At 46.8% G+C, this 24,872-nt stretch overlaps 3 protein-coding genes and 1 non-coding gene across 9 annotated transcripts; 1 reads left to right on the forward strand and 3 right to left on the reverse strand.

Annotated features, from left to right (window-relative positions):
* Positions 1-698: 698 nt before the first annotated feature.
* On the reverse strand, positions 699-859 carry LOC146237173 (U1 spliceosomal RNA). Its single transcript, XR_014740668.1, has one exon. It is a non-coding gene; the product is annotated as a U1 spliceosomal RNA (small nuclear RNA).
* A 101-nt stretch (positions 860-960) lies between these two features.
* Positions 961-7,229, reverse strand: ints15 (integrator complex subunit 15). Of its 2 annotated transcripts, none has more exons than XM_084685722.1 (8): positions 7,093-7,229; positions 6,409-6,602; positions 3,839-4,060; positions 2,461-2,626; positions 2,085-2,350; positions 1,754-2,012; positions 1,627-1,666; positions 961-1,472 (listed from the first exon to the last, which is right to left on the reverse strand). In XM_084685722.1, exons 2-8 carry the CDS (start codon positions 6,598-6,600, stop codon positions 1,229-1,231), a joined length of 1,389 nt encoding a protein of 462 aa, XP_084541848.1. In that variant the 5' UTR covers positions 6,601-6,602; positions 7,093-7,229; the 3' UTR covers positions 961-1,228. The 2 variants fall into 2 exon arrangements, with proteins under 2 accessions (XP_084541848.1, XP_084541849.1); XM_084685723.1 differs by having other exon boundaries at positions 6,409-6,636; positions 7,093-7,216.
* A 106-nt stretch (positions 7,230-7,335) lies between these two features.
* rgs11 (regulator of G protein signaling 11) lies at positions 7,336-16,798 on the forward strand. 2 transcript variants are annotated; one of them, XM_084685720.1, is made up of 17 exons: positions 7,336-7,755; positions 7,990-8,086; positions 9,016-9,066; positions 9,341-9,447; positions 10,299-10,350; positions 10,496-10,554; positions 10,645-10,721; positions 12,271-12,352; positions 12,751-12,819; positions 13,129-13,158; positions 13,332-13,393; positions 13,812-13,925; positions 14,086-14,201; positions 15,245-15,332; positions 15,476-15,614; positions 15,696-15,778; positions 16,351-16,798. In XM_084685720.1, the coding sequence occupies exons 1-17, from the start codon at positions 7,693-7,695 to the stop codon at positions 16,484-16,486; spliced, it is 1,425 nt and encodes a 474-aa protein (XP_084541846.1). In that variant the 5' UTR covers positions 7,336-7,692; the 3' UTR covers positions 16,487-16,798. The 2 variants fall into 2 exon arrangements, with proteins under 2 accessions (XP_084541846.1, XP_084541847.1); XM_084685721.1 differs by having other exon boundaries at positions 13,135-13,158.
* A 297-nt stretch (positions 16,799-17,095) lies between these two features.
* pgap6 (post-glycosylphosphatidylinositol attachment to proteins 6) lies at positions 17,096-24,748 on the reverse strand. Of its 4 annotated transcripts, none has more exons than XM_084685006.1 (13): positions 24,546-24,748; positions 24,096-24,285; positions 23,748-23,949; positions 23,501-23,628; positions 22,492-22,751; positions 22,068-22,378; positions 21,864-21,951; positions 21,088-21,202; positions 20,788-20,930; positions 19,889-20,067; positions 19,449-19,595; positions 18,297-18,413; positions 17,096-18,123 (listed from the first exon to the last, which is right to left on the reverse strand). In XM_084685006.1, the coding sequence occupies exons 1-13, from the start codon at positions 24,607-24,609 to the stop codon at positions 17,827-17,829; spliced, it is 2,241 nt and encodes a 746-aa protein (XP_084541132.1). In that variant the 5' UTR covers positions 24,610-24,748; the 3' UTR covers positions 17,096-17,826. The 4 variants fall into 4 exon arrangements, 3 of the variants coding, with proteins under 3 accessions (XP_084541132.1, XP_084541134.1, XP_084541133.1); XM_084685008.1 differs by having other exon boundaries at positions 24,096-24,302; positions 24,546-24,731; XR_014740539.1 differs by having other exon boundaries at positions 18,095-18,123; positions 18,297-19,149.
* Between the last annotated feature and the right edge of the window lie 124 nt (positions 24,749-24,872).

The raw sequence follows: 24,872 nt of genomic DNA on the forward strand, positions 1-24,872 counted from the left end.
CCAAACTTGGCCTGGTCTGTTCATCAGAGTCCCCTCTACGGGCGTGTTTTGGATTGCATTTGGAGATTTTTTGGACCAAATTCTTCCTCCCCCTTTGTCAGGCCCATAACTCTGCCTAGGAAGGCCCCAGAGGCCCCAAACTTGGCCTGGCCTGTTCATCAGAGTCCCCTCTACGGGCGTGTTCTGGATTGGATTTTGAGATTTTTTGGACCAAATTTGCCCTGCCCTTTTGTCGGGCCCATAACTCTGCCTAGGAAGCCCCAGAGGCCCCAAACTTGGCCTGGTCTGTTCATCAGAGTCCCCTCTACGGGCACTTTTAGAACTGGATGTGAAGATTTTTTGGACCAAATTCGTCCTGCCCTATTGTCGGGCCCATAACTCTGCCTAGGAAGGCCCCAGAGGACCCAAACTTGGCCTGGCCTGTTCATCAGAGTCCCCTCTACGGGCATATTTTGGACTGGATTTTGAGATTTTTGGGACTATATTCGCCCTGCCCTTTTGCCGGGCCCATAACTCTACCTAGGAAGGCCCCAAACTTGGCCTGGCCTGTTCAGAGTCCCCTCTACGGGAGTGTAGAGTGGTTCTCAATCCTGGTCCTCGAGAGTCACAGTCCTGCATGTTTTAGATGTTTCCCTGCTCCAGCACACCTGATTCAAATGAATGGTCGTTATCCAAGCCTGATAACGACCATTCATTTTTGGGGGTGAGTGTGTACGCAGTCCCCCACGACCAGAAATGATGTAGTTGAGATTCCCTTTGGGGAATTCTTAAAGGTCAGCACAGCCAAAGTGCAATGGCCAAGCCTCGCCCTGGGTGAACCTCCTTTGAGATCAAGGTGTCTCCCCTGGGCGGTAAGGCTCGCGGTGGTGGATTGTTTGTTTACGCCAAGAAAAAATGGTGCAATGATGCTCGTCTACTGAAGACAGTGAACATCTTACTTGTTGAGTAGGAACACCAGAGTAGAAATAAAGCAGTTTATTTGTCAAGATATCGTTACAGCTGAACAGAACTAAAGTTAAACAGAACAACAACCTTCAACTTCTCGTTTGGCAAAAAAAGTTATTTGATTCATCTTTTTGGGGCACCAAAACAGACACACACATTCTTGCACCTTTCTCATCAGACACACCCTCGGAATCACACAACCTACAAACATCCACCAACACCCCTCCTTGCGCACGCACACATCCTTGCACAGTAGGTAGGATGGATGGGATTAGGGTAGAGGTCAGTGGGTAGGATGGAAGGAATAGGACATGGCTGGAAGGAAGGGCTGGGGAGAGAAAGAGGGATGGGAGGGGTGAGAGGTTAGGGGGGAGGCCAGGGGAGTGTGTGAGGGGTGAGGGGTTAGGGGGGAGGCAAGAGGAGGAGGTAGGGGCGAAGCCAGGGAACTGTATCCCAGAGGAGGTGTGTGGATGTGGGGGTAGAAGCCGCTTGGCTGCACCGGGCCACACATCACCAACTGGAGGAGACTGGAGGACAAGTGAAAAGACAAGACATCATCAGTTTGGGTGTGTGGAGAGAACATCTGCAACATTCAGAAATCTGATCCAAGTTGTGCATTAATACAATTTGTGAATTTAAATAAAGTATTTAAAGTGTGTTGGCCTGGTAATAACTTCTTACTTGCTGTGAGGAAGGCGGGAACACAGCACTCGCAGCTCCTCTGCAAAGGAAACAGGATATGACATCACCGCAGCTCCTGATCATTTTAGACATGACATCGGTCCCTCTTCCTCCCCCACCCTCTCACCTCTGGAGCAGAGCAGAGCACCTGTTGCCATGGAGACCTGCAGAGCCTGGGCTAGCCTGTCTACGCAGAGCTGGGCATGTGGGTCGCCGAGCGCGTCGGTCTGTATGTCGCTGAGCGTGTCGGCGTGCATGTGTGAGTGTGTGTTCTCCAGCAGACGGGCCAGGTCAGAGGTGAGCAGGGACAGCTGGTCCAACTGCAGCAGAGCCAGACGACCCAGAATGCCTTTATCCGTCAAGACCGCCGGCAGGAGCAGCAGCACCTGGGGACACGCACACGCATTACATTGACACGCGCATTACATCGACACACGCACACACAAACAGTAACACACCTGTAGAACACTCAAGTGGAGGGCGGAGAAGAGGGCTCCCACATCTGTCGTCCCATTGGTCAGACTCGGCTTCCCTTCCCGCCTGTAGGCCAACGGGGCTTTGACACACCAGCGCACCAGGCCAGCCAGAGGGGTGAGGTCCAGGGAGCTGATTGGCTGACTGGCAGAGACGGGCGTGTTCAGGAAGGTGATGAGAATGAGACTGGGATCCTCCTGCAGCCAAGACATCACCATGGAGACTAGATCTACTGGAGGACACAGCTCCCCTATACACGCACACACAAGTTGCAGAAGATCAGGGTGGGGGTAGGGATATAGGTCAGGGTGGGGGTCAGGGTAGGGATAGAGGTCAGAATAGTGGTCAGGGGTCAGGTACCCGAGGAGAGGTCGTACAGGGTGGTAACCGCAGTGATGAACTGGCAGCAGAAGCGAGGGCTTGAGCGGTGGATGTTCCGCAGGGTGGGAACCGAACCTGGAACCAGGCTGCAGTAGTCGTCCACCAGTACCCTGGCCAGACGCACACAACACCCACGGTGGCTCCTCTGTCAATATCAGGGTATATGCAGGAATCCTGAAGTTAATTTCAATACCTTTTTAAGGCTTCTTGAAGACCTCAAAATATTTTAAGACCTCATCGCCACTTCAAGTTCTAATCTGCAAAAAACCTTAAACTTACTGAACAGTTGTAGTTTGCAAATAAATCTATAGAGCACAACCATACAACACAACAGAGATAAGCTCGGAAGAAACAAAGTTGAAAATGATAAATTACAGAATAAAAGGCAAGGTTTATAGAAATATTTGAATGTTTGAGTTCAGTGAGCGGTGATTCACCGCAGTATTGAGACACCAGATAACCTCCGCGCACATCGTTGATGTGCCACCCATAGCCATCCTGATGTCGGCAGACAATGGGGCAGAAGTCGCTGTCGTAGCCGTTTTGACAGGTTCAGCTGTTTTGTTGGGTGGTGGTGTTGCTGGTGGAGCACAGAAACTGGCAATGGACAGCTCTCGGCTGCTATCTGCGGCCAATGGCGGCCTTGACAGCGTTGATGCCCATTGAAGCTACGCTAATCTTCTTTTTACAATATGTACAGTAAGTTTTCAGGGACAGGCTTCAGCCATTGTGTAAACTCATCCTTCTCCAACCAGGAGTCTGCAGATGTACATTTCCCCATTTCTGAGTTTGTTTCGCGACATGTGGAGGGCGACACATCACCTAACCGTGCATTTTGCAAAATACGTGACTCGCTGACCGAGCACGTCGTTGTTTATAATCGTCATGGGGAGGAAAATAAATATATTCATGCATTCTTTTTGGTGTCAAACTCTTTGGTCAAAGGGTGAACAAAATGTAATACCTTATAAAATCGGGATTTAGACTTTTTAATACCTTTTAAGGGCCTTAATTTTCCCTAAATAGATTTATCAACTTTTAAACTGCCCCGCAGATACCCTGAATATACACACATACAGCTGCAGGTTATATATCATATATACAAACATACCTCTGCAGGTTGTATATCATATTTACACTCAAGTACATAAATATATACATACACATATAAACATAAATATGTATATACAAACACTGTACACAGACATACTATGTATACAGTATATAAACATGTCTATACTGTAGATGCATACACACATTTATACACGCACTCAAAATACAAGCACACACACACAAAGTAACAAGTGCCAACCAGAGGACAGGAGGGATAACTGTAGGATAACTGTGTCTGACTCACCTGTAACCAGGTAGCAGCACACTCCAGGATAGAGACCCTGCCAACAGCAATTGCCATAGAAACCAGTTTACATAGCAATGCCATGCGGCTGTCGTCCGCCTGGTTGCCTTGGAGACCGAAGAGGGCAGAGAAGATGAGCTGTCTCACAGCATCCCGACTCTGCTCCAGGAAACAGCTGCACATGATCTCCAACAGCTGCAGCTCCTGAAGGGCACTCATCCTCTATACACACACACACACCATATACATACATACACATAGGTACTGTATATGTATACACATTCAGCTGCACATGATCTCCAACAGCTGCAGCTCCTGCAGAGCCTTCTACTTTATTCAGTCTACTGTGAACACAATGTATAATAAATACAATATTTTAATAAAGTTGTTCTAAACGTCTGTGTGGAGGTCAGGGTTACCCAGGGTAGAGTGTATGGTGTAGGGCTGCAACAACGAATCGATTAAATAGATTATATCAATTATTAAAAGCGTTGGCGACTAATTTCATTATCGATTTGTTGTGTTGCACGATTATTATACCACTCGATAAGTCGCGGAGATGTTTGATTATGAAATTTAAAAAAGTTAAGTTGAGCGCGGAGCAAAGCGGAGGTAGAGGAAAGACCATTCGGAGAGACATTGATGAGAAACGTTGTTTTGAAACACATGGCGGAGAAATCAGTACCACCTAAGTCATCCAAGGTGTGGGAGCATTTCACACTAAATACATCAAAAAGGTGTGTTAATTGACCGAGGTGAAGTTAATTTCATATTCGACATTAGTCTCGCATCGAAAGACGCTACTCTGCAGCGTCGCGCTAGGGACTGGGCGAAAACTACCAATACCATTTTGAAAAATGTAGACTTTTAGGATATTTTTAGGAATATAAAACCTCAGACAGACACCAGAGTATCTTAACAATGTCTGGTATACTTCCACATACTTTACTTTTTCAATTAAGTTTCAAATAAAATGATAGAAAATCTCTAATCTTTGAAAATAGCTTAAAGGTCCAATGACATGCTGCTTTTAGATGTTTTTATATAGACCTTAGTGGTTCCCTATTACTGTATCTGAAGTATTTCCCAAAATTCAGCCTTGGTGCATAATTACAGCCCCTACCAGCAGTCCCACAATGAGCTTTCCTCAAAACGTGTTGTTTCTGTGTCTGTAGCTTTAAATGCTAATGAGGAAGAGAGGGGCGGCAACATTCGCTAATGTTTACAATGGATGTATCGCAATGGCTCATAGCCCCTGTTGCTGTAAGATGCCTCAAATTTAGCCATTCTCATCTGATCACCCTGGTTTGCAAAGGTGCACACACAGTAATTTCAATGAGGAAAAGGCGGATATTGCTCGCCATAACACCAACACCAACAGCATAACGGTTATCCAAATAACAATTAAGTTTACAACACTTGTGTTCCAGCTTGTGTATTCACACACATCCTAGATGCTATCTACCTTTACATTAGCAATAGTAACTCAGCTGTTACTATATTGCTGCAGAGCTAATGTTACAGCCACATTCTAAGAGTAGCAAGCTAGGTAACCATATAAAGTAAAGCAACAAAATGATATAGCGATAGTTAACTTACTTGTCCAAGGTTTGTAGCTTGACCAAGGAGAGTTAGTAATGATCTAGAATTTAATTTCAACAAGGTCAGTTTTGTGTTGGCTCAAGCTGAGGAAACAGTGGCTGAAATGTTTGGCGCAGACATACAAAACTTTGTTGTGTCGGTGCATTTCCAGCGAAAATAAAATGAAGATACTGGTTGTGCAGAGGCTTGGATGAACGAACAAAAAAAAAACTTTTGTTTTGATTTGTACATCCAAACACAGGGCATCTACTATGCTTTGTTTGTTTGCTAGCCATGTCTCTCCAGGAAAAAACTATATCGCAGATCGTAGCTCAGTTTCTCATGGGCGGGCCAGATTATCTGGGCGGGCAAAGCAGAGAGAGGGGAGGTAACCTTTGACCTTGTGACGTCACAAGGAGGAGATTTTCAAACAGCCTACATTTGATCAAAGGCCAAGAGGAACACCCAGGGCTTGGTTTACACCTATCGAAAATTGTAGCTATTGGGCGACCAGAGGCAGGCTAGGGGAACTCATTTTAATGTTAAATAACCTCTTAAAGTGAAGTTTTCATGTAATGTGACCTTTAATATACGCTTAACTTTTTCCAAAATTGTGTCAAAATCTTACATATACACCAGATTATTTTAATACAGTCTGGCCTACTTCCACAACCTTTCAATTTTCAAAAATATTTTAAAAAAACTCAAATAAATTGCTCATCTCTGATAGAAGATATTTTGCACTGTGAATTTGCACTGTCAGTTCTATTTTTGAATAAAGGGTTGTAAATTGATGCTTTTTTGTATTTTCATCCGATATATCGATTAATCGAAAAAAAGAATCGACAGATTAATCGATTACTAAAATAATCGTTAGTTGCAGCCCTAGTATGATGTGTATGGTGTGTCAAGCCCCAGAAGCCTCCCCGCCACTCCGCCCATGGGTGGGGTGTGTGGTGTTACCCTGGGGGTGGTGTGTGTGGTGTTACCCTGGGGGGGGGGTGTCGGTCCTTGGGCGTGTGCAGGATGAACTCCTCCACCAGCTCCAGAGTGGGCGTGTCCACCGCAGGGGCGGAGCTGTTTTGTACCTGGCCACTCAGGTAAATATCCAGGTGATACAGAAGCTCCTTGGCTGCACTCAGCGAGTCACGGCGCAGCAGAGACTGGCGGATGTCCCCCATGACTGCAATAGGTTTAGCAACACGTAACACACCACCCTGTCAGATTAACAACATTTCAGTCCTTCTACACACTGACCGTCACAATAACCTGACAATGATAGTCCTTACAACCAAGTCCTAGCTCCGGACAACACCAACCAGGTTGGGTTAGCTAGGATGTTGGCGGGTGTAGACTACAACATGCCGATTGTCTCGTTGTGCACGGTTGCCTTCGCACAACTAAGTTTGACCCTGATTATACCCATTTCACTTTGAAAAGCTACATGCAACTGTACAAGCTATTCTGCTAGCTTCTTGTGCTGTCTAGTTGGCTAAGAGGCTACAGCTCCGCTAGCTAGACATCTTATAGAAGCTATGTGGGTGTGCACATTTTGCTAGCTTTAGCCAGGTCCCGCTGCGGCACGTGCGCTGCACAAATTACACTTTATTTTATAAATTAAGCAAACGCTTTTATCCAAAGTAGTGGTTGCACAGTTTGGCTGTAATTCTCACCTGTTTAACATGAACACTTGATTCCCACTAACAGAAGCAGGAGTGCAGAGAGAACGCACAATACCTTGAAACACAACACGTCGTGTATTTCCTGTTGTACGGGTGTCTCAGTAGGACAAACAGTATTATGCTCAATCGGATTTTGTTCAATTGCGATTAAAGTTAATGAAACTCCTTGGAGGAGTTCACGTCATGTTGGTTTAGTTATTATACTGATGTTATGCTGGATGTGAATAGTTATTACTATTGTTGTGTTAGATGTCCTAAGTCTTTGTGTATATTTCTGACTCTCGATGCCGTTGACGAGATTCAGCTCGTAAATAGAGTTTTGAGAGATCCAGTGAAACGCTGCTGCAAGACTAGGCTATGGCAACATGTAATGCAAACATGCGATGCGTTTTCACTTTCATTTAAATCTGATTTGTAGTGTTACACAAATACTTTGCATCTGTATAATCCGTTTTAATCCAAAAGGGGTGAGGGGGCAGCACGATCCACAGCGTCATCCACGGAGATAAAAGTGGTGCTGTCGCGCGCTTTCAATTCGGTTGAGTTTTGCCACAGCGGAGAGCAATACCGAGAACGCAGAACATTACCGGGATGACCATCAACACAGTGATGCGCGGAGGCGCACAGCGAGAACAGATGGCCTGTCTCAGAAAGGTAAAACTTTAATTTTCATTGATACTTATACTGCGTGCTTTCCAGTGTCTCTTTATGTCCGGTAACTTCGCCAGAGTCTGTCGAGATGGCCAAGTTTAAAAGGAGTAAATCAAAACAATTTCCACTCCGCGAACATGGGATGCTGCTTTCTCCTAAGTGTTGTCTTCGCCAGGGTTAACACTCTTTTTATTACTGTGGGGCATCCATAAGGCAAGTGTATGTGTGTTTGTACAGATGGAGAAGGTGATTGTTGCCATGCAAGACCCAGATATGGGAGTGAAGATGAGAAACCAGAGACTGCTCATTACTGTCATCCCTCATGCTATGACAGGTAGGTGTGTGTAAAAATATGTTCATATAGCAGTCGATTAGGGTTATAGTTAGCAGATGGTTTTATTCAGTTAAATACAGTACAGGGATGGTTTTCACCTACAATCTCTTCATTTCCCTGTATGCGTTTTGTTTCTGAGTGTGTGTGTACATGTGTGATTGTGTGTGTGTGGCCAACTATACTGAATAATGCAGAGACGTATATTAGGGAATACTCTGTTTCTGCTTTCGAGAGGACGGAAGGATCAGGACAACAAACATATGAGATGGAAAGAGAGAGTTGGAGATAGAAAGACAGAGGGAGATGGATATAGAAGTGGGAGATGGAGAGAGAGAAAGATGGATATAGGAGAGGGTGAGGGAGAGAGAGATGGATATAGGAGAGGGTGATGGAGAGAGAGATGGATATAGGAGAGGGTGAGGGAGAGAGAGATGGATATAGGAGAGGGTGATGGAGAGAGAGATGGATATAGGAGAGGGTGAGGGAGAGAGAGATGGATATAGGAGAGGGTGAGGGAGAGAGAGATGGATATAGGAGAGGGTGATGGAGAGAGAGATGGATATAGGAGAGGGTGAGGGAGAGAGAGATGGATATAGGAGAGGGAGATGGAGAGAGAGATGGATATAGGAGAGGGAGATGGAGAGAGAGATGGATATAGGAGAGGGAGATGGAGAGAGAGATGGATATAGGAGAGGGAGATGGAGAGAGAACAATGGAAGAACGGATAAAGACATTAGGATGTAGAAGAGAGAATGAGAAAGACAAGTGAAAGAAAGAAGAGTAAATCAATAGAGTTCCTCCATCTGGATATCAGGTATCACTCTGACAAGCATCACATCAGTCCTACCATCCCTCTCATTCTCCTTTTATCCCTCTCTCTCCTCCCCATCCTTCTATCTTTCTTGCTTTTACTCATTCTACCATTACAGGCAGGGACATCATAGAGTGGCTGTTGCAGAAATATACCGTGAGTGAGGAAGGTAAGACACACACATATACACACACCACACACATGTTTTCATGCACACAGATGTGCTGACGTGTTTGTGTCTTGGAAGGGATGACTTGGGGGCCTGTTACTAAGTTGTGATGGGGCTGTTGCTAGGGTGCTGCTAGGACATGGTGTCCCTGTATTGTGGGAACCAGGTGTGTTTTCTGTAAACAAGCAGCACATTCCCTGGGGATCTGGGTCTGACTAAGTGACCTGGGGATCTCGGTCTGACTCTAACGTGGGGTTCTGACTTGTGTGTTTAGAGGCACTGCACCTGGGAGGACTCCTGGTGCATTATGGGTATATTTACCCCCTGAAGGAGCCCAGAGCTCTGATGCTCCGCCCAGATGAGTCTCCCTATCGCTTCCAGGTACCTCGCTCCCCCTCTCGTTCTTTCCTCATCCCTCTGTCTCTCTCTCTCTTCCAATCTCTGTCTGACTCTCTCCTTCTCTCCCCTCCCTCCCTTCCTCCACCCAGACAAGACTCCCTACCGCTTCCAGGTACCTCGCTCCCCCTCTCGTTCTTTCCTCTTCCCTCTGTCTCTCTCTCTCTTCCAATCTCTGTCTGACTCTCTCCTTCTCTCCCCTCCCTCCCTCCCTCCACCCAGACAAGACTCCCTACCGCTTCCAGGTACCTCGCTTACCCTCTCGTTCTTTCCTCATCCCTCTGTCTCTCTCTCTCTTCCAATCTCTGTCTGACTCTCTCCTTCTCTCCCCTCCCTCCCTTCCTCCACCCAGACAAGACTCCCTACCGCTTCCAGGTACCTCGCTCCCCCTCTCGTTCTTTCCTCTTCCCTCTGTCTCTCTCTCTCTTCCAATCTCTGTCTGACTCTCTCCTTCTCTCCCCTCCCTCCCTCCCTCCACCCAGACAAGACTCCCTACCGCTTCCAGGTACCTCGCTTACCCTCTCGTTCTTTCCTCATCCCTCTGTCTCTCTCTCTCTTCCAATCTCTGTCTGACTCTCTCCTTCTCTCCCCTCCCTCCCTCCCTCCACCCAGACAAGACTCCCTACCGCTTCCAGGTACATCCCTCCCTCTCCAACTCTTTCCATCCCGCATTTCTCTTTCTACATCCTTCTCTAGCCCTCCATCCCTCTACCATCTGTTAAAAATGTAACCCTACTAATAAACTTTCTCCACCTCTCTCTCACCCCTCTCTCTGTCTCGCCTCCTCCCTCTCTCCTTTTTTCCCTCTCTCCTCTCTCTTGTTACCTCTCTCTCAGACTCCATATTTCTGGACTAGTACAAGGTGGCCACCATCAGAGCTGGACTATGGTGAGGATGTTAAGGATCAAGGTCAGGGGTCAGGGGTTAAGGATCAGAGGTTAGGCATCCACCTGTCTCTCTTTTGGCTTATCATCATTCCACTCCTCCCTTCCCCACTCTGTCCTTTCCTTCTCCCCCTACTCTCCCATAACAGCTATCTTTCTAGCTAAGAAAAACATCCGGAAGCAGGGAGAGCTGATGGACTACGAGAAGGTAAGAAGATGTCATCTGTCTACACCCCTCCGCTATGTTCCCTCTCCTCTCCTTCATCCGTCTCTCCTCTCCTTAATCCTTCCTCTCCAGGAGAGCTACAGTGTGCTGCACAAGAGGATCAACCATACCTGGGACTTTGTTGTGATGCAGGCCAGGGAGCAACTCAGGTAACACATATGGACACACGTACACAAACACACTCAGTCAGTAGGGTTAGGGTTATTCATTCATTACATTTTTATTTTACATGCACAATACCAAGTGTTTTTGCACAAGTGTGTGCGTGTGTGTCTGTGTGTGTAAACTGAGTCTAAAGGCCGAAATATGCTACTCCGACTCCGTTTACGGATGAGCGGGCGAACGGAAACGGACGGATCCGATAGACTTTTTTTGTTTATGGTTGTCCGTAGGCTGTGTTTATGGTTGTCCGTAGGCTGTGTTTATGGTTGTCCGTAGGCTGTGTTTATGGTTGTCTGTAGGCTGTGTTTATGGTTGTCCGTAGGCTGTGTTTATGGTTGTCCGTAGGCTGTGTTTATGGTTGTCTGTAGGCTGTGTTTATGGTTGTCCGTAGGCTGTGTTTATGGTTGTCCGTAGGCTGTGTTTATGGTTGTCCGTAGGCTGTGTTTATGGTTGTCCGTAAGCTGTGTTTATGGTTGTCCGTAGGCTGTGTTTATGGTTGTCCGTAGGCTGTGTTTATGGTTGTCCGTAGGCTGTGTTTATGGTTGTCCGTAAGCTGTGTTTATGGTTGTCCGTAGGCTGTGTTTATGGTTGTCCGTAGGCTGTGTTTATGGTTGTCCGTAGGCTGTGTTTATGGTTGTCCGTAGGCTGTGTTTATGGTTGTCTGTAGGCTGTGTTTATGGTTGTCCGTAGGCTGTGTTTATGGTTGTCCGTAAGCTGTATTTATGGTTGTCCGTAGGCTGTGTTTATGGTTGTCCGTAGGCTGTGTTTATGGTTGTCCGTAGGCTGTGTTTATGGTTGTCCGTAGGCTGTGTTTATGGTTGTCCGTAGGCTGTGTTTATGGTTGTCTGTAGGCTGTGTTTATGGTTGTCCGTAGGCTGTGTGTTTATGGTTGTCCGTAGGCTGTGGGTGCCGTTTCATCAATAAAATAATTTTCAGCAACTGCACTGCCCATTTCTTGTCACATTTGAATTCAGATGCTGATTTACATGTTCTGTTAAGATGAAATATTAGCTTAAAACTTACAGCAATGGCGGTTAAAGGTTTCTGTTCGTCTTGTTGGTCACGGCAACCCCGCCCCTGACGCAAGCGGTTCTTAATACGGACCAATCATAGCCAAGGGGGTATCCGTAACTATCCGTAGCTACAACGGATATTTAGGAGATTCAGGAGGTGCACGTCAAGCTCTCCGGGACTCTCGGAGGACGTTCCACGTAGACGAGGGTGTTCCCATGTGGTGTTCCCATGTGGTGTTCCCATGTGGTGTTCCCATGTGGTGTTCCCATGTGGTGTTCCCATGTGGTGTTCCCATGTGGTGTTCCCATGTGGTGTTCCCATGTGGTGTTCCCATGTGGTGTTCCCATGTGGTGTTCCCATGTGGTGTTCCCATGTGGTGTTCCCATGTGTCCGTTTTTTGGGAAAATGGAGTAGCATAATTCGGCCTTAAGTGTAGGTGTGACTCTGTGCAAAGTATCAGGGTTAGAGTGTGTGTGTACTGAGAGTGTGTACTGAGAGTGTGTACTGAGTGTGTGTCTGCAGGGCGTCCAAACAGAGGAGGAAGGCAGACCGCATTGTTCTGGAATGTCAGGAGCAGGCATACTGGCTCATCAACCGACCTCCGGTACTCAACTCTAATGTGCTCTATTCTACTGTAATCTAATATGCTCTATTCTACTCTACTCTGTGTTAGACTCCTCTTTACTCTCCTCTTCTGTCCTGCTGTACTGTGGTATGCTCTCCTCTGTGCACTAGCCCCTTAATATGATTTCTGATATGAAATATTTAGCTCATCTGTTAAAAGCTTGAGCTAGCAGGGAGGAGAGGGGGAGGAGGAAGGAGTGGATGTGACATTTACATTCCTTCACTTTCTCCCTCTCCACCTCTTTTCTTTATGAATTAAGAAATAGTACAATCTTAACCCTCTACTGGGCAAACTGAAAGAAAAGAGGAATACAAGATGGAGGAAGTAGAGTGGAAAGTGAAGGCTAAGTGCTGAGTTCTAGTGTGTGTGTGTTACAGCTAGGAGCCAGTGATGTGTTGGAACTTGGTCCAGAAAGACTCAACCACCTCGGGTCACGAGTCACACTGGTCAGACCTTTTCCTTCCAGTAAATCATTATGATGATAATACATATAATACTCATACTCAAACACATAAGAAACTGCATCATAAATACAGACATTTCTGAATTATTTATACTTCCCTCTCTTCTTCGTTCACTTCTGCCGTCTCTCTTTCTGTCAATGTGTAAACCATTCCAAAGTAAGTCTTTTGTTCTTCTAATGATGATAGTGATGTGAGGAAAGGGTGGAATAGCAGATCATGGATCATGTAGATAATGATGATGGATCATGTAGATAATGATGATTGCTCAGGTGTTTTCTTCTCTCCTGGCAGAACCAGAACACAGACTACTACAAGACAGAGGTACGTTCCACACCCTTAACCCTTAGTCCCTAACCCTTAGTCCCTAACCCTAAACAATTAACCCTTAACTTATGTGGCCTTTCAGCACCACACCCTTCCTCAACATCATTTACTGCCTGACCAACACAGTGACCCCTTTCTGTGGTGTGTATGGTGCATGTTGAGAATTGCAGATTGAACAAAGTAGAAGAGCTCTTGGACGAAACCGTGTAAAGTCATCTATTTGCCTTGAGAGGTATAGTTTGTCTATTCACACACACACCACACACTTCATGCATACACACATCATGCATACATACACACCACACATTGATACACCACCAACACACATGCACAGTGGTAGGTTTTCTGAGGCTTATATAAAGATTGAGATGCACTAATGCAGTAGAGTGCTGCCTGACCTCTTACGCTTATGCCCCCCCCCCCACACACACAACATACATACAACACACACACACACACACACACACAACATACACACACAATTTCCTCAGGCATGTTGTTGGTGTTCATGTGCATTATTTGTCATCTTATAACTAATGTTGCGTGTGTGTGCTGTGTGTTGATATGGTGTGTGTGTATGTGTGGGGTGTGTATATACATATTGTGTGTGTGTGTGTATATATGTATGGTGTTTGTGTGGTGTGTGGTAGCTTTGTGAAGTACAGTGAACAGTACCAGAACCATGACCCCATCATGCAGGGCTGTCTCCCTAGCAACCCCTGGATCTCTGACGACACCTCCCACTGGAACATGAACACTGACGTGTAAGATACGCACACACCATATACAGACATATACAAACATACCATACACACATACCTCACACACACACACCATACACATACCATCAATACATACCATTCACACACACATACACACAATGTATGTGTATATGGTGTGTTTATGTGGTGTGAGTGTGTGCAGGGTGGCAGTCCCCACCAAGCTCAGGGTGGAGAGGTGGAGTTTCAGCTTCATGGAGCTCCTAAATGATCCTCTAGGAGCCAGAGAGTTCATGACCTACCTGGAGAAGGAGTTCAGTGGTGAGGAGGGAGGGGAGGGAGGGGAGGGAGGGGGGAGTTAGCTGGTACCACAAAGTGTTAGCTGTGGTAGCTGGTATCAGTAAGTGTTAGCTGGTACCACAAAGTGTTAGCTGTGGTAGCTGGTATCAGTAAGTGTTAGCTGGTACCAGACTGTTAGCTAGTACTGGACGGTTAGCTAGTAGCTTTTCTGCGGCGACTGCGGAAATTTGGCATGGACTGCACTATACTGACCAATCTTTACCGCTGCACCATTGAGAGTATACTGACTGGTGGCAACCAGTAACCCTAACCCAACAACATGGTTTGGCAACAGCACTGCCCAGGACAGGAAGACAATACAAAGAGTGGTCAAATCTGCACAGCGTATTACAAGGACTGCATTAGCATCCATTCAGGACCTTTACAGCCACCGAGGCAGGAGAAAGGCCAAGCGGATCATTTCCGACCCTAGTCATCCCTGCCACAGTCTTTTCTCCCTCCTGCCTTCTGGAAGGTGATACAAGAGCATAAGGCCCCATACCAGCAGAAACAGGGATAGTTTTTACCCACATGCCATCAGGATGCTGAACTGTCCTGGAAATATCTTTTTGCACTACAATTTTATTAAAAAAAATTCTACCCTTTTTCTCCATTCTCCAGTATTTTATGTATTTATTCTCTAAGTTGAACGGACATTGAGCACAAATAATTTCATTACTGATAAATGCTGTTTATGAGTATATGATAATTAACCTGAACTTGAACTAGTACCGGAGTGACAACGTCATTTTGCACGGCCAGGAATCAAACCGGCAACCGTTAAATTAATAGCCCGATTCCCAAACCGCTCAGCCATCTGACCTGTTATCCTTAACAGCCATTATAGCTGTGTTAGCTGTTACCAGGAAATGTTAGCTGGTACATAAGAATCCTCTAATTGTTTTTCTGTATGTGTGTGAGTGCACATGTGTACGTGCATGCGTATGGGTGCATGGGCGTGTGTGACTGTGTGTGTGTGCATGTGTTTGTGTGTGCATGTGTTTGTGTGTGCATGTGTGAAACAGCGGAGAACTTGTGTTTCTGGCAGGCCTGTGAAGATCTGAGACACGGAGAAAGTGCCAAGATCCTCCAGAAGGTTCAAGAAGTTTACAAGTAAGTTGACCTCCAGCCCCACACCCTAACCCTAACAACTCCTTCTCTCTCTTAACCCTAACTCTAACCTCTCACCCTAACCACTCCCTCTCACACCTGACCCTAACCGTGTGTGTGTGTATGGTCTGTGTGTGTGTGCGTAGGCAGTTTCTGGCTCCTGGAGCGTCTCGCTGGGTGAACATTGACAGTAAGACGATGGAGAAGACACTGCTGGGTCTGCAGCAGCCACATCGCTTCATCATGGATGACGCACAGATGCACATCTACTTCCTGATGAAAAAGGTCTGACCCCTGACCACTGACAACTGCTTTAGCTTTAATCTGTGTAATTTATGTGACATCTGTGTATGTGTGTGTGTATAGGACTCCTTTCCTAGGTATCTGAAGTCTGATCTGTATAAGAACATGTTGGCAAAAGCAATCGTCCCCCAGGAGACGAAGAAAAGGTTAGTTAATCCTAATCTAATTTACAACTACTTGACTGTAAACCTAATCTAACAATACCCAACCCTTGTACCTGCAACATAAGAATTCTTATAATTTGAACTCTACAACATCAGAAACTATAGTTTTTCCAACTCTGAACAAGAATAACCTCTCTCTCCCTACCTCCATCTCTATTCATCTCCCTCCCTTCATCTCTCCTTCTCCATCTCTCGCTCAATACCTTCGTCCCTCCCTATCTATCCCTCCATCTGTCATCATCCCTTGTTCTTTCCCTCTCTCCATCACTCCCGCTACCTCCCTCTCCATCACTCCCGCTACCTCCCTCTCCATCACTCCCGCTACCTCCCTCTCCATCACTCCCGCTACCTCCCTCTCCATCACTCCCGCTACCTCCCTCTCCATCACTCCCGCTACCTCCCTCTCCATCACTCCCGCTACCTCCCTCTCCATCACTCCCGCTACCTCCCTCTCCATCACTCCCGCTACCTCCCTCTCCATCACTCCCGCTACCTCCCTCTCCATCACTCCCGCTACCTCCTCTCCCTCCATCTCCCTCCCTCCTTTCTCTCAGTGTTTTTCCCTTCATGAGGCGTCAGCGTCACTCTAGCCCCTCCCCTGCCATGGTCTCCCAGGCAATGGATGATGATGGGCGAGGCAAAGGGGCGGGGCCTGCAGGAACCAACTCAACAACCATGTCCCAGGTCTGATCGCCGTAGCAACTAAATGTGATCACCACCATCGCTTTGTTACCATAGAAACATATCCACTGCATGTCTCTGGTTTGCAGGCCTCTCGCCCTTAGAACTTGAGTGTAAGCCCCATCCTCTTTTCTAGAGTAATTCCTCCTCCTCTATTGTGCAGAATAGAACCTATTGTGTATATGTGCCTATAACAGGTGTTAGTACAGTCGGGAGGGGAGCTGTGGGTGCACTAACTAACCGGCTGGGTAGCGTGAGTTGTTGACAGTCAAGTCCTGTTGTTGTTGTTGTGGTCTGATGATGCATGTTCATTTCAATAAAAGCCATGCTTACATTCTACATCTGCATGCTCCAATCACTGTCTTCCAGTATACACACACAACCAGATAAGTACATACACACACACACACCAACAGATAAGCAGACACACACAGCCAGATGTAACTCCAGCCTGGAGATTATCCTTAATCCAACTGCTTCCTTTGCGCAGCTTTCTATGTGGTCAAACAGCCAATCAGAGCTGTGCTACCATGAGGAGATACAGCTAAGCCAATCAGAGTGGCAGTATACACACAGCATGCTTCCTTGACAGAATAAAAGGAACTCAAGATGTGTATCTTGATTTTTAACAAAAGCTTTATCTTCCAGTGCATTGCTCTTCAGAATCACAAAATGAATACAAACAAAAACAATATATGAAAATCAAATATAATTAATTGTATTCCATCTTCCTGTAGTGTATACACACACTAGAATGTTGACCCACGTAAAGGAGAGAAGGAACAAAGAAAGCACATGCATAAAACATTTACAATCATTATGTGCAAATAAACATCTACATTTATCCTTTTGCACAGGTGCGAGAGGGATGGAAACAGAGGGAAAGAGGAGACAGAGAGAAAAGAGATATTCATACGGAGAGCAAGAGAGGTTCAGACATGGAGTGAGAGAGATTCAGACTGAGAGACAGAGGAAAATCAGACACCAATAACTAATCAGAAATATATTTACATTCATTACCAGTCCTTATTTAAACACATGATAATAAGCCCCACACACACACACTTTATTTCTGTCATTATGGAAAGTGCTTTAAAAATGTTGCTTTTTAGAGTATGTAGAGGATGAGGGTGGAGCGGATGAGATGAGAGTGTACAGCATGAGGGTGGAGGGGATAAGGGTGTAGAGGATGAGAGTGTAGGGGATGAGGGTGTAGGGGATGAGAGTGGAGGGTACAGAGACAGGAGGAACACATGATTGGTCAGAAGAAAGAGCACCAGTGATTAACAATGATGAGGTGTGTGAGGTGTGTAGTGTGTGAGGTGTGTAGTGTGTGTAGTGTGTGTGTTCTAAGTGACAGTGTACAGCTCGTCCTTGGTGCCCTGGCAGAGTGTGTATCCACAGACGCGCGGCCACCAGGACCCCCAGGGGTGTGTGTGTGTGTGTTGAGGGGGCAGCAGGAACACCACACTGACGGCCACCAGCACGTGCCACAGGGAGTGTATGTACAGGTAGTTGTCCTCCGTCTCAGCAAACACGTAGAGACACACCCCCACCAGGGCACTGCCCAGACCAGGCAGCAGGAAACACACCCAGCGACGCCACAAGGGGGGGTAACACTGTCGCCTGCTCACCCCCCGGTACACCTGCACACACCATACACACACACACACACCATACACAGATAAACATACATATACACACCATAAAGACATGAGAACATGGTCCTTGTGTGTTCTGAAGACAAAAGCTGTGTATGATGTGTGTGGTGTGTGTGTGGTGTGTGTGTGTGTGTGTGTGTGTGTGTGTGTGTACTGACCCAGGTGGACAGCATGGCCAGAGCTGCACACAGCACGGGTCCCAGCATGTTCCACAGACCTCTCCTATCCAGCTGCAGCGACATGGCTATCAGCATCGCACCTAACATGAACACAGTCTAACACACACATGGCTATCAGCATCGCACCTAGCATGAACACAGTCTAACACACACATGGCTATCAGCATCGCACCTAGCATGAACACAGTCTAACACACACATGGCTATCAGCATCGCACCTAACATGAACACAGTCTAACACACACATGGCTATCAGCATCGCACCTAACATGAACACAGTCTAACACACACATGGCTATCAGCATCGCACCTAACATGAACACAGTCTAACACACACATGGCTATCAGCATCGCACCTAACATGAACACAGTCTAACACACACATGGCTATCAGCATCGCACCTAGCATGAACACAGTCTAACACACACATGGCTATCAGCATCGCACCTAGCATGAACACAGTCTAACACACACATGGCTATCAGCATCGCACCTAACATGAACACAGTCTAACACACACATGGCTATCAGCATCGCACCTAACATGAACACAGTCTAACACACACATGGCTATCAGCATCGCACCTAACATGAACACAGTCTAACACACACATGGCTATCAGCATCGCACCTAACATGAACACAGTCTAACACACACATGGCTATCAGCATCGCACCTAGCATGAACACAGTCTAACACACACATGGCTATCAGCATCGCACCTAACATGAACACAGTCTAACACACACATGGCTATCAGCATCGCACCTAACATGAACACAGTCTAACACACACATGGCTATCAGCATCGCACCTAACATGAACACAGTCTAACACACACATGGCTATCAGCATTGAACCTAACATGAACACAGACATGGCTTACAAATTTGAGTGTGTGTGTCTTATATATTTGAATGTGTGTCTTATATATTTGAGTGTGTGTGTGTCTTACGTATTTGAGAGTGTGTCTTCTTATATATTTGAGTGTGTGTGTGTCTTATATATTTGAGTGTGTGTGTGTCTTACATATTTGAGAGTGTGTGTCTTATATATTTGAGTGTGTGTGTGTCTTATATATTTGAGTGTGTGTGTGTCTTATATATTTGAGTGTGTGTGTGTGTCTTACGTATTTGAGAGCGTCTGGGAGGCGGGCCATGCAGAGGATGGTGACCCAGATGGAACACACGGAACCCAGGAAGTCACAGAACTGTAGCGCGTCGTAGTCCATGATGCACAGAACCGCAACACCAGGCTGGTCACACGCATGGTAGAACTGCACACACACAACATGCACACAATACGCACAGACACCATGCACACAATACGCACACACACACACCATGCACACACACACACCATGCACACAATACGCACGCCACACACCATGCACACACAATAAGACACGGTGGGTTATGGTTTTTCGTATAAATTGTCTTATTAATCAATCAGTCAAAGTAATCTCAATCTTTAATGTTTTAAACTTGTGAAACATCTATACTAGTTAATTTTAGTTATTAGAATTATTCTTAAACACTAGCTAGCCTGGTGTGTGTGTGTGTGCATTACCGTGGAAAAAAACATTGTGAAGAGGTATACAGCAGCCTCGGTGAAGTAGCAGCGTTGCATAGCAACCACGATGGCAGGGATGAAGAGGAGGTTACTGAGCGTGAGCAGAAGAACGGCCGTTACCTGGCGACCGTAAGACAGTGCCGACGAGCCGTCAGTGCATCCCCACCCACTCCACCCTGCACACACACACCATATATAATCATATCCAAATCTTCAATAATCAGTAGTAATTTAAGCAAAATTTCTTGTAAATTAGTTAAACAGCCAAGTATCTACAGGTACTGTTATGGTTAAGTCGTACAAATAACATGAAAACAATTGAAGCTAGCTTAGTTGCCAGATAGTTGGCTATCTGGATGTGTGTGTATGAGTGTGGGTGGGTGAGTGTGTGTATGTGTATAAGTGTGCGTGTGTATGAGTGTGTATGTATAAGAGTGTGTATGAGTGTGTGTGTGTGTATGAGTGAGTGAGTGTTTGTCCTACCAGCCTTGCAGGAACAGGCAGCATACAGGAAGCTATGTGTGTGTATAAATGTGTATATGAGTGTGTGTATGAGTGAGTGTGTGTGTGAGTCCTACCAGCCTTGCAGGAACAGGCAGCATACAGGAAGCTATGTGTGTGTGAGTCCTACCAGCCTTGCAGGAACAGGCAGCATACAGGAAGCTATGTGTGTGTGAGTCCTACCAGCCTTGCAGGAACAGGCAGCATACAGGAAGCTATGTGTGTGTGAGTCCTACCAGCCTTGCAGGAACAGGCAGCGTACAGGAAGCTATGTGTGTGTGAGTCCTACCAGCCTTGCAGGAACAGGCAGCGTACAGGAAGCTATGTGTGTGTGAGTCCTACCAGCCTTGCAGGAACAGGCAGCGTACAGAAAGCTATGTGTGTGTGAGTCCTACCAGCCTTGCAGGAACAGGCAGCGTACAGGAAGCTGCTGGAGCGGAGGAGGCGACATTCTCCCAGTGTTCCACAGTTTTCCACACATGAGCTTACGTGCACTTCTGGTACCACGGCAACCACCGGCACTCCACCACAGTCACTGCTGTAAGACACGAACACAAACACCCACATCAACATTATGCTCTTGAGAAATGTTTGAGAAAGATCCACTAGGTGGCAGCACCACACAGTGTGTGTGTGTAAGAGTGCAGTGTGTGTTTAAGGGTGCAGTGTGTGTTTAAGGGTACAGTGTGTGTTACCTGTTGCAGGTAAGCAGCAGAGAGAGGTACCAGGTAGCAGACATGGGAAAGGGGATTCTAAGGACCGCCTTCTGAGCGCTGAGGTTCACCCTGAGAGTGTGTGCTGCATACAACCCTGCAACACACCCACTACAGTCACTATACAACCCTGCAACACACCCACTACAGTGACTATACAACCCTGAAACACACCCACTACAGTCACTATACAACCCTGCAACACACCCACTACAGTCACTATACAACCCTGCAACACACCCACTACAGTCACTATACAACCCTGCAACACACCCACTACAGTCACTATACAACCCTGCAACACACCCACTACAGTCACTATACAACCCTGCAACACACCCACTACAGTCACTATACAACCCTGCAACACACCCACTACAGTCACTATACAACCCTGCAACACACCCACTACAGTCACTATACAACCCTGCAACACACCCACTACAGTCATTATACAACCCTGCAACACACCCACTACAGTCACTATACAACCCTGCAACACACCCACTACAGTCACTATACAACCCTGCAACACACCCACTAAAATCACTATACAACCCTGCAAACAACCCTGCAACACACCCACTAAAATCACTATACAACCCTGCAAACAACCCTGCAACACACCCACTAAAGTCACTATACAACCCTGAAACACACCCACTAAAATCACTATACAACCCTGCAACACACCAACACAACACACCTGTGTGGCAGTGTCACCTGTGTTACCTGTGTGGCAGTGTCACCTGTGTTACCTGTGTGGCAGTGCTGGGAGAGATTGGTGTTCAGTCTGGGGCTCCTGGGGGAGAAGCAGGCCTCCACACTGCCACCTGTCATGTTAGTCTGGAACACACATACACACAATACACTCAACATGTGTGTTGTAGTATTGTGTGTTGTGTTGGTGGAGTGTGTAAGTGTGTGTTTGCGGTGTGTATGTGAGTGTGTGTGTGACTCACGGTGTTGAGGGTCAGCAGCAGGTTGAGGATGCCCCCGCTGGAGTGTGTGTTGAGCGGGTAGCGGAGCAGGGTGTGGTGTGTGTGTGTGACGTTGACGGCGGGGCCGTTTACAGGAGTGAAGTGGAGAGACAAGACATCTAGCTCCTCCCTTAGCACCGGGACGTACCACACACACCCTGACGACACGTTGCCATGGACATACGCCTCGGAAACCACAGACGTGTTGCCTTGAAATGGCAAGCTGCTTCTGCCACGGAGCTTGATGATGTCATTGTCTCCCTTGAGACCTTCGCTGCTGGGTTTACACACCACTGGTACACGCACACACAGATCATTACACACCACTGATACACACACACACAGATCAAATCACACACAGATAGGAAGGAACAAATAGAACAGGTGTGTGTGTGTTACTGCTCACCTGTGCTGTTAGCCATGATGCTGAAGGTAGCAGTACGGTTGTCAAGGACACTCTCCACAACAACTCTGACCCAGGCATTCCACGGGGGCGTGGTCAGAGTAGCAGAGCAGCCAATGACTGAGCAGTTCACACTCACAAGCCCCTCCCTTAAGGAAGAGGACCCTAGCTTCAGTACTAGTGAACAAGGCTCTAGCCCCGCCCCCAACGTGCAGCCAGTCACTGACACAGTGAGAGAGGAGACAAACTCTGGAACAAAGACCCTGGAACACACATTACACACATGTTACACTAACCCTGGAACACACATTACACACATGTTACACTAACCCTGGAACACACATTACACACATGTTACACTAACCCTGGAACACACATTACACACATGTTACACTAACCCTGGAACACACATTACACACATGTTACACTAACCCTGGAACACACATCACACACATGTTACACTAACCCTGGAACACACATTACACACATGTTACACTAACCCTGGAACACACATTACACACATGTTACACTAACCCTGGAACACACATTACACACATGTTACACTAACCCTGGAACACACATTACACACATGTTATACTAACCCTGGAACACACATTACACACATGTTACACTAACCCTGGAACACACATTACACACATGTTACACTAACCCTGGAACACACATTACACACATGTTACACTAACCCTGGAACACACATTGCACACATGTTACACTAACCCTAGAACACACATGTTACACTAACCCTGGAACACACGTTACACACACACACACACTAACCCTGGAACACACATTACACACGTTATACTAACCCTGGAACACAAATTACACACATGTTACACTAACCCTGGAACACACATTGCACACATGTTACACTAACCCTGGAACACACATGTTACACTAACCCTGGAACACACGTTACACACACACACACACTAACCCTGGAACACACATTACACACATGTTACACACACATGATACACATACTCCTTACTTGAGCAGAGCTGGTCTGGCTACAGAGGCAGTCTGGGTAAGGGGCGTGGCCTGCACCAGTGTGGGCGTGTCCACAGCTCTCCTGATTGACAGCTGGGGCTGGAAGTAGTAAGAGCAGGAAGGAAAACCCTGCAACACACACAAACACGCGCACAAACACGCGCACAACCACACACAGCAGTGGATAAGCGTTCAAAAACATCAACTCCCACTGTTTGCACACAACCCCAAACCCCCCCCATCCCCACCTTCTGCTCTATACGTCCGTCATCTTTAGGCAGGTGTGCCGCCAAGTACCAGTCTCCAGGAGCAGGGTTGGAGAGGTTAAAGGTGGTTGAGGTGTGTGTGGTCACTGGGAGGGTCATGGACAGCGCGGGGGCCCACACAGTGTTGTTGGGGAATGCAGAAGACAACGGATCTATCACTGGAGGAGAACCCCAGCTGATGTACCTGAACCAGAACCTACTGTTACTGAACCAGAACCTACTGTTACTGAAACAGAACCTACTGTTACTGAAACAGAACCTACTGTTACTGAAACAGAACCTACTGTTACTGAACCAGAGACCCTGTGGGTGGTTGTCATGGTGACCTACACAGTGACGTTGTGCTGTCCACAGTGGAAGCCACTGCCCTTGGTCACGGAGAAAAGCCAGCGAGCGACCGCCACATCCGGTGGGACCTGGAACTGGTGCAGGCGGACGTTACCATACCAACCGTACCGGGACAGCTTCTGGGACGGCTTGGAAGACAACTCGGACACAAACGTCAGCTCACTTCCGAGTTCTGCACACAAGCAACTCCTTTGAACACGTATCACCACACACTGTTCCACCACTAGCTATCTCAAATGTTAACAACTAGCGTTACATCATTAGCCACGGCCGATATAGCGCGGAGAACTGATGTTAACTACAAATCAGTTGGACGAAAGGGCTTATATTTGAAGCTGAATACAGTATTGCCAAAATGCTATAACTAGGTATCAAGCCTGCTAATTCAGTTCAAATATATTGTAAATGGACTCGCTACTGTACATTACTCACCGTCACTGATAACGGCAGCTGCCTGGATGAAAATAAGCAGACCACGTAGAATATGTACCTCCATTTTGTCTCGTCATTAAAAGTTTTGTATTCTTCCAAACCATCACATCTTCCGTGTCCAAGTTAACTACGCTACCTAGCTAGTCTAACTGGCTACGACAAGGACTAGGTACGGCAGTGCGAGCCGGCCAGCTTCCTGATTCCGCCAATGTAAACAAATGACGTCCACGGAAGTTCTTCCGCGCACTGTTGACATCGTTCCTAGCGTGCTATCAGGATAGCGCGGGCAGGCGGGCAGACAGCCTGTAGACTACGCCACAACGCAGG

The sequence above is a fragment of the Hypomesus nipponensis genome, chromosome 21, assembly GCF_054491055.1.
Source record: "Hypomesus nipponensis isolate SF chromosome 21, ASM5449105v1, whole genome shotgun sequence".
In the NCBI taxonomy this organism is placed as follows: Eukaryota; Metazoa; Chordata; class Actinopteri; order Osmeriformes; family Osmeridae; genus Hypomesus; species Hypomesus nipponensis.

Coding starts and splice junctions, on each gene's coding strand:
- pgap6 (XM_084685006.1), bottom strand. CDS start 24,609: ATGGAGGTACATATTCTACGTGGTCTGCTTATTTTCATCCAGGCAGCT. Junction 24,286..24,545: donor AGCTGCCGTTATCAGTGACG/GTGAGTAATGTA, acceptor GCTTGTGTGCAG/AACTCGGAAGTGAGCTGACG. Junction 19,596..19,888: donor TCACAATGTTTTTTTCCACG/GTAATGCACACA, acceptor GTGTGTGTGCAG/TTCTACCATGCGTGTGACCA.
- ints15 (XM_084685722.1), bottom strand. CDS start 6,600: ATGGGGGACATCCGCCAGTCTCTGCTGCGCCGTGACTCGCTGAGTGCA. Junction 2,351..2,460: donor CCTGTACGACCTCTCCTCGG/GTACCTGACCCC, acceptor GTGCGTGTATAG/GGGAGCTGTGTCCTCCAGTA. Junction 2,013..2,084: donor TCCACTTGAGTGTTCTACAG/GTGTGTTACTGT, acceptor GCGTGTCCCCAG/GTGCTGCTGCTCCTGCCGGC.
- rgs11 (XM_084685720.1), top strand. CDS start 7,693: ATGACCATCAACACAGTGATGCGCGGAGGCGCACAGCGAGAACAGATG. Junction 10,555..10,644: donor AGCTGATGGACTACGAGAAG/GTAAGAAGATGT, acceptor CTTCCTCTCCAG/GAGAGCTACAGTGTGCTGCA. Junction 10,722..12,270: donor CAGGCCAGGGAGCAACTCAG/GTAACACATATG, acceptor GTGTGTCTGCAG/GGCGTCCAAACAGAGGAGGA.